The 13,076-nt window shown below is 35.6% G+C and overlaps 1 protein-coding gene across 1 annotated transcript in view; it reads left to right on the top strand.

The window, feature by feature from the left end:
- SWEETIE (HEAT repeat-containing protein) overlaps positions 1-1,980 on the top strand; it is a 255,929-nt gene extending 253,949 nt beyond the window's left edge. Inside the window, exons 47-48 of the mRNA XM_087694844.1 lie at positions 153-278; positions 478-1,980. Of these exons, the coding sequence (XP_087550970.1) occupies positions 153-278; positions 478-1,317 (966 nt within the window). The 3' untranslated portion in view covers positions 1,318-1,980. The remainder of the gene's footprint in view (positions 1-152; positions 279-477) is intronic.
- The last annotated feature ends 11,096 nt before the right edge of the window (positions 1,981-13,076 follow it).

The following is a 13,076-nucleotide window of genomic DNA, read 5'->3' as shown; positions in this document are numbered from 1 at the left end:
TCACATTTGTCTACAACCTCCTGAAAAGGGTGCGACACTGATTGCCATAAATGCAGGTTACTAAGCATGTTTTTCCTGTTGGTCTTATGAACTGGCTGTTCATTTATTGAAGCTGATGTTTACAAGCTCAAAGTCTTGCCTGCCTTCTGCAGGTAGCAGGTAGCTTGAGAACAGTTGCTGTCAAACTGGTGACTCACCTTGCTTCACAGCCAGAGTCTGCTGTGCAGTTCAAATCTGTGGTCGTCAACATGCCAGTTGAGCTACGTCAGAAATTGCAGGTCAGTCTTTCTTTCCCTTATAATTGGTTCTCTTAAAAAGGCATGTAGACGAGTACTACATCACTTGAGTGTTCCAGCACATAAATATTTCTAAGACTGTATAATTGATTGGAAATGTACTTGCAAAAGCATATTGATTAGTAAATTTTGTCCTAACAATGCTGCTTAATAATGTTTGGTGATTTCTTTGTTTTATTAGGACATTGTTCGAGCATCCATTTCCCAGTCGAGTTCAGCAGAAAGTATGGCATCTTCCTCTCTCCCACCTGGAGCTGCTCCGAAACTGGTGATCCCAATCCCAATAGTTAATCCTTCTCCTCAACCTGCACAATCTTCAGTAGTGCCCTCTTCAGACAACAGCTATTATGATGATGATGAGGATGATGGTCACAATGATGAAGATGACGATTGGGATGATTTTCAGTCATACCCTGTTTCTGAGATGCCACTAGTTCACACAGAAGGTGGCAAACAAATGAGTGAAGAGAGTGAATCTGCACAAGATGAAGAACCTATGAATGCCACGGAGGTACGGGATGAAAGCATTCCTGGAGGGAAGATTGAGTTTCAGGAAGCAAGGAGTGATCATGCTTACATTGCATTTGCCAACTCACACACACATGCTGATCCTTTTGAAGAGGGTTTGCCTTCAGAACTAGGTCTGCTTCCCAAACCTACCTCTGGCTCACCTGAAGAAGCTGTGCAGGAAATCAGAAGGGAGAAGGAAGCAGTCGATGTTCCTCCAGAAAGTAATCCTACTGGATCCAGTTCAACAGGTAAGTCCCTTCCAGAAGGCACATCTGCAGAAAATGGTGAAGGGGCTTTGCCTTCAGAAGGCCTGCTTCCCGGACCTACCTCTGACTCACCTGAAGAAGCTATGCAGGAAAGCAGAAGGGAGGATGAAGCAGTCAATGTCCCTGCAGAAAGCAATCCTGCAGGATCCAATTCAACTGATGAGTCCCTTCCAGAAGGCACATCTGCAGAAAATGGTGATGCTGAGAATTTGCGGACTTTGAATGAAGCACAGGAAGTAGACTAAGGAAAACACTACACTCTCCTTAACACTGTGATGGTCTACAATCTCTCTGCATCAAAGAATCAAGCCTCAGACATCCTGGTTCAAGGGCACCGAGTCACCTGCCCAGACTTGGTGCCTGCCCTGTTGAGGAGATACTTGAGAATGTGCATGAAGGGCAGGAAGCAGGCTGAAGGAAAACAAAAAAATATACAGTATCAAGCTTGGGGTGTTCTACAGTATCAAACATCAGACATCCTGGCTCAGGGGCATTAAGTCACCTGCCCAGGCTTGGTGCTTCAACTTCATCTTGAGGAGATATCTGCCAACATTGCATGAAGCAGCTACATGCAAGGGTGAAATCTACTCTCCTCAAGATTGGGATGCTCTAGGATCTCTGTGTATCAAAGTAGACATACTGGCTCAGGAGCTGTGAGTCACCTGCCTATGCTTGGTGAGGAGATATTGTAAAATTTGCAATTTCTTGTACAATAATGAAGCAACCATTATATACTCTTGCCCACCATAGAGCAACGCGCAGTATACAATGGAGCAACTACCTCCACAATTTTGTAGGGAGCTGATGGGGAGCTTTGTACAAGAGAGCTGTAGCCTATGCATTTTTGACGCTCTAAATGATGCATTGTTTTAATACAATACACCAGGTTGTCATTTCAATACAATGCCCCCCCACAACCCCCCCCCCCCCCCCCCTCCTCTCTCACTCATACACACATTGTGGGGGTGGCGACAATCTCCTATATGAGGAAAAGCAAATCGCCTCCTTGGTCGTGTTCACGCACACTAGTAAAATATGGTAACAAATCTCGTTGGGAGTAAGATTTCGCATTGATACAAGAAGGTATCTAGCCCAATGCACAAAGGAAAGTCCAAACCTTTACAAAAGCATGGAACGGATGAAGCATAGTTTGTCTTATGTTTGTGGAATTGATGAAGCCCAATGTCCAGTCAAAAATATCTCCAAGGCTGTCTTATGTTTGTGCATAGGCCAAGCTGGTCCCTTCTTGTTAGAGTCTCTCCTTCACATAATAATAGTCAACCTCGTGTTTAGTGCAAGCATGGAGCGTTGGGTTCCATGTAATTGTCAATACACTCTATTAGTGAAGATGGTGGTGGTAGATAGTTGTCCAATACCTAAATGAGCCAAAGGGAGTCTGAGCCACATACATTTAATTATAGCTTTCAATAAGCTACCTTATACTCAATCTCATGATTAGAATTCACCATAGTAGCCTCCTTCCTTAACCATGATATGTATGGGTTGCCAAGCATGAAGCAAAAATCCCTTGCAGATACATGAAATGTTGTAATCATCCCACTCAAAATCCAAGAAAACATATAAATTTAGCAAGATCATTCTTCTCTCCTTGGGTTAACGCTTTCCAAGATATTGAGAACCACTGAAATGGCGAGAGATATGCCTTATTGCTTCTCAATTCTTTGTGCTTGGGCTATGCATAAACTTGTTGATCTTTGAGATTGCAAATTAAATGTTACGTCTTATAAAATGCAGAAATCAAACAACCTATTCATAGAGAGAGAGACATTAAAGTAGTCTATAGCATTATGAAGGCTTATCTTCCAACTTCTTGTAAGAGTGGCAATTTGCTTGTAATCCATAAGACTTAACTCTCTATAATAATGTCTATGGTAGTAATAGGCTTGTCCTCAAGACCAAATCTTTGAAAAATATCTTAAATATATTTTATTTGGCACAAAGCAATACCTTAGTCATAGTATTTAAATAAATATCTTAATAATGTTTTAAGCATATTTTGATAGGCATTAAGCAATGCATCAGCCATAGCTTTTAAATTAAATGTCTAAATAATAATGGAATTAGTCCAAATTTGACATGTCAAAAGCTAGAATAACATGCCTTTGATGTACGCCACAACAATTGATCATATTTAACATACAAAGTCCTCTTTTAAAGATTATTTTGAAGACGAAGTATGTAGGTGTACAATGTACATGTATTTTCTCATATCAAGCTCGAGGTGCTTACTCTAGGTCGTATAAATATTTTTTTTATCTACATGTGTCTTTTCTATCATTTTCAAATAAAATTGCGATATTGCAATAGATATATTCTCACAGATATCACCATTTGAAAATGTAATTTTTATGTCCTATTGATTTATATTTCAACCATTTTTTAGTTATTACTATATAAGTACTACATACCCTCATCATACAACAAGTGAGAGGAAGCATCTCATCAAAGTCAATGCCCTTCTACTAAGCATAGCCCTTTGTCATAAGTCTAGTCTTATGATAGTAGACACAACCGTTTAACTTAAGTTTCAACTTGCAAACTCACTTATCAATGAACTTTTTGTTAGGCGATAAGTCATGCAAGAGCCAAGTATTATTCTTGACAATAGTATCATACTAAGTGATTAGTGGACTCATAAAGGACTTATGTACATTGAAATTCTGCGAACGTTAACAACTTGCTCAAGTTACTTATGTATTTTCTCATAGTGAAAAACATCATGGCTACGGATGACCTTCCAAGCTTGCCAATCTTATAGACAATAGCACATCTCACTTCCATTCCCTAATTGTTGAGAGTACTATATGAAGATCGATTAATCAAGTGTGAAAAACATCATGGCTACGGATGACCTTCCAATCTTGCCAATCTTATAGACAGTAGCATATCTCACTTCCATTCCCTAATTGTCAATAGCACTATATGAAGATCGATTAATCAAGTGTGCAATAGTAGTGACTACCTCAATCCCAAAATACTATGGTAAGCTTGGCTACCTAGCATACTACAAATTTGCTTCTAAATCATCATATTCATTTGCTTAATCATACCATTCTGAGGTGGGAGATATGGGATGGCCAATTGATGCTTAATGCCTCTCATTACAAAACTGCTTAAAGGCTTTAGATACATATTCTCCATTGTCAAATTATAGGCATTTTAGTCTACCCAAACTGGTCCTCAACAAAAGTAAGCCAGCGTTAAAACTTAGCTAAGACTTTCGATTTCTACTTCATGGGATATGTCCCAAACCTTATGTGAGTAATCAGTAACGAAATACTTTACGCCACTTAACAACTTGCAAGGTATAGGTTTACAAACACCAAAATGAACAAGAACTGGAGGCTCATCCATGCGTGTAATGCTAGACTTTTTATGCAAACTATGGGTTTTCTTGCCATAAATACAATTATCACAAGAATCAAAACGTTTATAATCAAGGGACAGAAGATATTGTTAATATGTAAGCATTTTAATTTCCTTTAATGACATGTCCAAGGCAATGATGCCATAATGATACATGTGGTAATGCAACCAGTACCAAAACATAGTTGATAGACCCAAATACAAGAAAGAGATAAAGAGTACCAAACTTGGCACCTTGTGCTAAGTGAAGATTTCCACAATTAATCTTCCATGAACATCATCTAATTATCCAACAAACAGTATGCTTTTAGTCAAAGCCGAAACATGGCATAAGTAAACATATTACCTGAAGCAAATTATTGCTGGATATCTTCAATACCAACAATATACAATGCCAAGTCATCATGCAATCTCATAGATCTTATCATCTTGTGATAGAAGTGGAGCCAGTCCTAATGACAGGCAACATGAAATGAAGCTCATGAATTAAACAACCAACATTAGATATAGGTAGACAAGGCATCGGTAAATTGTGAAACATCAAGAGAAAAAGCTGGAAGTATGTAATTATGAAGCTCCTACGATAGGAGTGGAGCCGGTCCTAATGAGAGAGAACATGAAATGAAGCTCCTAAATTAATCAGCCAACATTAGATATAGGTGGACAAGGTATCACTTAGTTGTGAAACATCAAAAGAAGAAGCTGCAAGTATGTAATCATGATTCAAATCAATTTGCACAATATTAATCTCTTCAATCTTTATGCTAGACTTGTTAGAGACAATGTTGCAATCATCATTCTTTTCTTGCACTTTTCCCTTTTCTTTTTCCTTGTACTTGTCATCACATATTTTATGGCAATGTGGTTGAATATGACCCTATATCCCACAATAATGGCAAGTTAATGTGGCCTAACAACCATGGGACTTAGTGAAGTCTATCCACATGACTGAGAACAAGACTTCTGAGAGTCTCTCCCATGGTGATCATTATCACTCTTACCATTATTGTCTCTAACTATAAAAGCATAAAACTACATGAAGCATCAACATTCTTTTTCTTAACGTCCTCGTTTAATAATGCATTCTCTACATCCTGTAATTTCAATCCATCAACAAGCATATTTACACACATAGTAGTACAGAATGTATCCCATGATTCAAGTAATGTAACCAATAGGAACAAGGGAGGAAGATTATTCTTAAAGTCAATCCCTCGGAAAGACAAGTCAATCCCTTGAGAAGACAAGCGGTTGAAAATAGAATGAAACTCATTTAAGTGGGTACACATGGAAGTCCCCTCCTTCATATGAAGGTCCATGAGTTGCTTCAACCAATATATCTAAGAGGCAAGGCTCTGCTTGTCATAGACATTATGAATCTTGTCCCATAAGTCCAAGCAATCTGCCCTTCAGAGACAACATTATAGAAAACCTACCTATTTGAATACCTTTCATTAGCAAAACATACAACCAAGTCAAATAGTTTTCTATGCATCAAATAATCCTTTCGAGGATAAATTTATACTTGAATCCAATTAGGTAATTAACCATCTAGTAGAGGGTTCCTTGTAGTTTTCAAGGCAATCATGAACTTTAGATATCCTCAACTTTTCCTTTTAGATAATCTTAGGAGAAGAGAATAAAGTCTTGTGGCCTATTATGAGATTTTTAGACTTAGTTTTTCTTCTCTTTTTATGGATTTAAATCATAGAATCTTACCCTAAGATTCAAGGTTTCCTACAATCAACTATTAACCTAATTTGGTTAGCTCAGATCCATCCTAGGGTCCTTTATTCCACTAATAAACTTCTTTCCAAGTTAGGATTTTAGAAGGTCCCCCTATTATACATAATTTATAGCTAGTGCATTCCTAATGAAAATCCTCTAAGGTTTCAACTTATCTTACGAGTAGCAATTTCTATTATGATTCCTCTGTATCTAAGAATGTTTAATGTTAGAATTTACAAAGGGTACCTAAGCTTGGATTCGTGAAGATGAAAAGCTCATTAGCTCTAGCTATTTCTTATCCCACTCTAACAATGGTCGATTCTTGGGTGCCACCTTGAATTTTGTACTCCTTTTCTACTCCCTCGTAATGCTCTTTAGTGTTGATCTCAACCATAATACTTGAGATAGGACTTGGGCTAAGCTCTGAGGGCTATGTAGCTTGGATAATGGGATATGGTTGGGATTGATGAAAATGGAGTGTTGAAATGATTCTTTGGATTAGGGGAAGATAGTTTGGAGTGAGTTGAAATGTATGATAGAGGTGGAAAATAAGTGAAGATGGAAGTTGATAAGGGCTTGTAGGGAACTAATTAGCCTTTAAGTGTGTGAGAGTAAGAGGGCTTATAGGGAACTAATTACTAGCATGGAAGTGCTGCAGATTTTTGAGTTGATGAAGATGAGAATGAAATAATGAAAAAAAAAATGGAAATTTTTTAATAATTCTTTAATATTTTACAACCATTTATTATTAATCTTGACTCCTAGGCATGGTTCACATGCTTCTTCCATCAAATCATCTTAGGAATATTACAACCACAAGATATGTCTGTACCTTGTATGGCACTGCAATCTCATGGATGTCTTGTTTGCAAAAATGCTTGGTAGAGTATATAGCAACCATAGAGGCATGCAAAGAAGCTATATAGCTTACTCATCTAGTGGGAGACTTGGGCCTTAGAGAAGACATGCCACTGTTGCACAATGATATCTAGAGTGCCATCATGTTTTCAAAGTGCATATAGATAAAAACCCTATATACTTTCTCACTAAGACTTGGGTGTATGGTGAGGATATCTCACATATTCTTGCAGAACATATTTTTCTAACCTTCTTAAAGGCACATTGGCCTTAAAATGGGAGGTTTTGGGGGTGAAGACCAATGCCATTAGCTACTCATCTCACTCACTAACCCTAATTATACATGCATACACTCATTCTTTATGTGTTAAGTGATCAGGCATTAAGGTGTTGGTCATAAGAGAACTATTGAGCATGATCCTCTCTCTCTCTCTCTCTCTCTCTCTCTCTCTCTCTCTCTCTCTCTCTCTCTCTCTCTCTCTCTCTCTCTCTCTCTCTCTCTCTCTCTCTCTCTCTCTCTCCCGCTATATATATATATATATATATATATATATGTCCCCCCCTCAATGCATCTCTATACATCCTCCATATTCCATGCAACTCCAACTTATATGTTATTTACAAAAAATCCAAGTGGAAGGTCATTTTTATCTCGAAAGATATTATTTCATTATTGATGAAAATCCATATGCATTGCAATTTAGAATGCACTCAGAAACTATTTTGATGCATCCCTTTTCTAGCATGTTTTGGAGCATATAACAATGCATTGTTTGATCTTCATTTACTACATGGCCCTTCTTTTCACATCCCTCACTATAGGGACCCCCATTCTAAGAATATCATTGCCTAATACACTACCACTTGATCCAATATATAGGTAATTAGATCATGCATAGTGCCCAAGGAAGTTCTCCTACATAAGCCTTTCATAGTATAAGTTGTTCTATTTTTTTCTTGCTCCTTCGAGAGGTTCCAAATGTGGATCTCAATGAATTTAACATTATTAAATAAATTCCTTTCAAAATCATGGGATTCACTTCTTGGAGTACTTTCCCATCACATTGTCAATCATATGACAAATAGAACTCCCTAATGTTGCTACAGATCTTAGTTTAGATCAATAATGTTAGATTTTGAACTCTTTATTGTTAGCAACTAAGCCCTTACTAATTTTCACACATGAGTCGACTATGGGACCCATGGTCTTGTGGACTTCATTTCAAATTGACTTTTTGCACACAAGTTGTATCATATCCCATCATGATTTTTAGAATATTATCCTTTACTTCTTATTTTGTTATTATTATGCAAATTCCTTTTTGCAATTTATAGATTATCTTCCATATCCAAGTCTTTAAAATCACTTAAGACGTATCGCATAAAAAGCATATTTAGCAAAAAAGATGAAGCTAATTTTTTCTATATCCGTCTAAGTAGGACATGGAAAAATATAAACCATCACTAGTTTTGTTTCCTAAGAATTAATAGATTCTAAGATAAAGTTATCAATTTTTTATTAAAAACCCACTTCCTCTATCCTTTTCCAACAAACATATTATTATATCTAGATTAGATTTTCCAAATCATATACATTTTAACTTAGGTGACTTAGGGGCCTAGTTGGTTTAACTCATTCAATTTTCTTAGGGAATCTTTAGGTAAACCCTCCCTTTGTTTCTAACATAGTGGTAAATCAAAGACAAATCAAATCATTTTCCAATATCAAGTAGCAACATTACATCAATAGCATAAGAAGCATTAAACAATCTCTAACATAGTATTTTGTTTTTAAAAAAACACCAATATACTGACTTGCTTGGGGCTCATTATTAATGATAGGGTGTGTCTTAAACAAACTGATCTCTTTAAACATTGTGAATAACTTTCTATACAAAATTTGGCAACACAACGACTTGCTCATTACATGTTATGTATTTCAAGAGACATGCCTAAAAACTTTACTTTCATTATAGCAATATAGAAACTGTATAATAAATGTAATGGCATAATCCCTAGCTCATGTCTCATTGATGTTTCTAACAATACTAAGTTATCAACCGATCAAAATAATGTAAGAATAATAGAAATCTAGAGAAGAGAGTAATCCATATATACCTTAAGGAAAATTTTAAGAAAAGAAGCATTAGAAAGAAGATGAGCATATTTGAATATGCATACGATATGCACTCAACTCTATCCTCCATCTAAAACTCGTATTCTCTTTTTGTTTGCCACATAGTGTGCATCTAACTTTTTTTTTCAATGTCTAAACACTTTATTTTCCTACTAATTTGGGACTCTTGAGTCAACCCCTAACTTAGCAACTTAGTTAGTTAGTGCCCCACACTCTATGAATGGCATTACAAGTTGCTTAGTTAATTATCCACTATGGGATTGATTTTCTTTTTTTTTCCAATACGTCAATAAAATTTAAATATGAATAATCATCATTAGATATTGACAATCAATTTGATAATTTATTGTTATTAGGCAATGTCAAATAAGTTCTCAAATTATTTTGATTCGTTGAATCCTATGATAAACCTAACATACCTCGCATTCATATTTCAGTGTGTTTTTAAAATGCAAAATATTTTTGTGTAACTCATACTCAAAATCTTAGGGTTTCTCCTACTTCACATCCTAATGTAGTTCTCATAATTATTTATTAGATTTCCTAAGTAAGCTTAATTGAGTTCACAAGTCTTTCCCTACATTAAAGTTTTTTTCTAAGATCGATTTCCTATAAATTGAATTCTAAATTCATAAGCTTCTAGATTAAGGACAAAGAATAACTTTGCCCTTTAGAGGCAATGTGAGTAGTTTTACCTTGCACCTTAAATTTTGTGCTTGAGAAAGTAAGACATGTCTTAAGAAATGAGTTGATTGTTCTTTTAGAAATCTAGGAGCGCGCAAAATTTTGTTTAGGAGAACTAAAGTTTTGATACGTATCAAAACTCCAAATATGAAAGAAAATCCATTACCTTTGAAAAGTAGGTATATATCATCTATTCGTGTTGCCAACAAATTTTCTCTCACAAAATTGGAGGGTACATATATTGAGAGTATTGTACAAAATTGGAGGATACATATTGAGAGGAGATCTTGGCCTTATTTCAAATAGGGCAACCAATTCAAAATTATAGCTGATAAAATCCTCCCCTTCACATGCTTTGATTGAATAGGATACACATCATTTCACAAAGCCTTCTTCATCCGATCCTTTCAACATGTAAGCTCATTTTTCCTAAACAAGTTGCACACCATTTGGCAAAGCCTTCTTCATCATCATAAAAATGTGAAAATTCTTCTCTAGTGAATAATGGTTGGTCCTTGACTCCATCATGTGCATGTTGGAGTCAACACTAGCCTAGGAGTGAGAGCTAAGAAAATTAGATAGCTTCCATGATCAATATCACCAAGGAGCCATCAAATTTCACTCCACAAATCTCAATATGCCAAGTGGAAAGACTCGCCTTTGAATAATGGTTGGTTCTTCTTCTATACTAAATAATGGTTGGTCCTTGACTCAGCATGTGGTTGTTGAAGCTAACATTGGCCTAGGAGTGAGAGCTAAAAATTCTAGATATCTTCCATGATCAATATCACTAGGAGCCATCAAATTGCACACTACAAATCTCATTATGCCAAGTGGAAAGACTTGCCTTTGATATGTCATTTTCACTTAAAAGATGTCAATTCCAATTGGTCAACTTTAAGTCCTTACAAATTTACTAAAAAATGATGTCAATACTAGAACTACCATCCACTACAACATCTGAAACAACTTTCAGTTGCAATCAAATGGCCAAACATGGTTGGATAAAGTTAGTCAAGCACCCCTTGTATAAGTATACAATACACAATCATATATAAGTGAAGATAACAAAGAATAAGGATACCATTCATTATACCCCACTAAAGAGACTTGCGATGCTTCTCTCTCTTAACCCTCTTGCACTCCATAACTTCCACCATGTATCCAAACATTGTGTTGAGATGACAAGCTCAAAACATGCAGACATTGATGATGGAGTGCTTGGTTAAATACTTCCACACGTCTACACTTAGCATCATTGTGGCTTGCACCTACCTACAACTAGCATAGTTATAGCGTTAATAGATTAGTATAGTCAGTTATGCACTATTTGACTTAGTAGTCCACTTTCCTTTATGTTGTATTTTATATATACTTGTGTACATTGTATTCTATGTAAAACAAAAAGAAGAAACTAGCAAGAACACATTTTGGCCTCCATCTCTCTTCTTGTGATCTTGACTGAGCTTTACCTTGTGTATATGGTGTGTGTTTGGCATAGCAGCTCAAGAAAGTTCTCCCACCATGCAATTCATGACATAATATTAGAGCAGCACCATTGAGAGACTCGTTTTAAAAGCTAATGTGAAGCAAAAGAAGTAAGGATTCAAGCAAGCAAGCAATGGGTAAGAAGCAATTCAATTCTTTCACTCTTTTTGTTGGATACTGCTTGTGGAGGCACCAGAAGTAGGGTAGAGAAAAAAATCTCAGATTGTTGTGAGATTTAGTGTACAAGTAGAGCATTGTATATGCTATAGATTGTCCCTTTAGGGCTCTCTGCTATGTTTTTGGCTATTTGAGGTCATTTTAGGTCCCATTTTAGATCTCCAAGCTTGTGGACAATAGTTTCTAGATATAATACAATTTTGGTTGTGTCAACCAAAACTACATGCACAATTTATAGATTTCAAATCTATAAGTTCTAAGGTATTTTATTGGAAGAAAATTCAAGGTTTATCTACTAACAGGTTGTAGATTACATATACTATTGAGCAGTCAATGAAAAAGGTTGCTTGGTATGTTGTTGTACACTTGTTGTGAAAGGTTGCAAAAGATTTGTTGTTTTTTAAAATCAAATTTATGATAATGGCAGAGAATAGTAAAAACCTCGTCGTTGAAGCTAGACAACAACAACTACCTATCATAGAAGTTTCTTGCGATAAACTTCCTTATTGTTGGAAAAGGTCTCTATGAGTTTGTTTCATGTGAAAAAGAAGTCAAAGCTAAGTAATCATATGACTATAGAAAAATTAAAGGTATGGAAAGAATGAAATGAAAAAGTCAAAAAGATGATGTATTGGCTATTTGCAATCATTGATAATACTAGGTTGGGACATATCAGAAATGCAAAAACTTCATATGCTACTTGGACAATTTTTGAGAATATATTTTCAATAAATACAAAGGCACAAAAGATTGAACTCAAGCAAGATTTGAATACTTTAAGAAAGGAAAGATGTCTATAAATGAGTATGTTTCGAAAGTAAGAAGCATTGCTAGATACCTTAGTAGCTATTGATGCAATATTTGATGATGATGATTTAATCTCATCTACCTTGGGTGGCCTTAATAATGAGAAGACCTTGAAATCATTCGTCACTTCTGTGTATGTACGAAAGCCATTTCTAGTTTTTGATGAGTTGATTTCTCTCATAATCACTAAAAGATCAACATGCAAGGTGAATTACCTAAAAGATGTAGTAAATAGATCTAAGCATTTACTTAATTTTAGGAAGGAGACATGGAAAATTCTCTTCAAGAGGTTGTGGCATGCTACAATAAAACATGTTAAATCAATAGTTCAATGAAATATGGGTTTTAGGAGGCTATGAAAACTTTAGAGGCAAGGGGAGCTCTAAAGAAAGAGGTGGATGGTAGAATAAATATTCTAAAAATTATAGTAGTTTTTGTCATTATTGCAATAAAATAGATCATATTGCAACCCGATATTATGCTAAGAAGAATAATATCCACAATAGTAAATTGTAATAAAAAAACTATGTATTGTCTATACGATAAAATGAAGACAAAAATGAGTATTTGTTTTTTATATAGTATATGATGAATACTATTACAAAAAAGGAGACACATTATGATGTATGATATGTTGATTCAAGCGCATCTAATCATATTACAAGCCATAGTGAATGGTTTGGAGAGATACATGATTTACAAAATCTTGATTATGTGTAAAAAGATGATGATTCATAC

Source organism: Lygodium microphyllum, chromosome 15, assembly GCF_053477565.2.
Source record: "Lygodium microphyllum isolate KBCC chromosome 15, Lygodium_microphyllum_v1.1.10, whole genome shotgun sequence".
In the NCBI taxonomy this organism is placed as follows: domain Eukaryota; kingdom Viridiplantae; phylum Streptophyta; class Polypodiopsida; order Schizaeales; family Lygodiaceae; genus Lygodium; species Lygodium microphyllum.
This window is presented reverse-complemented; position numbering and strand designations above follow the sequence as displayed.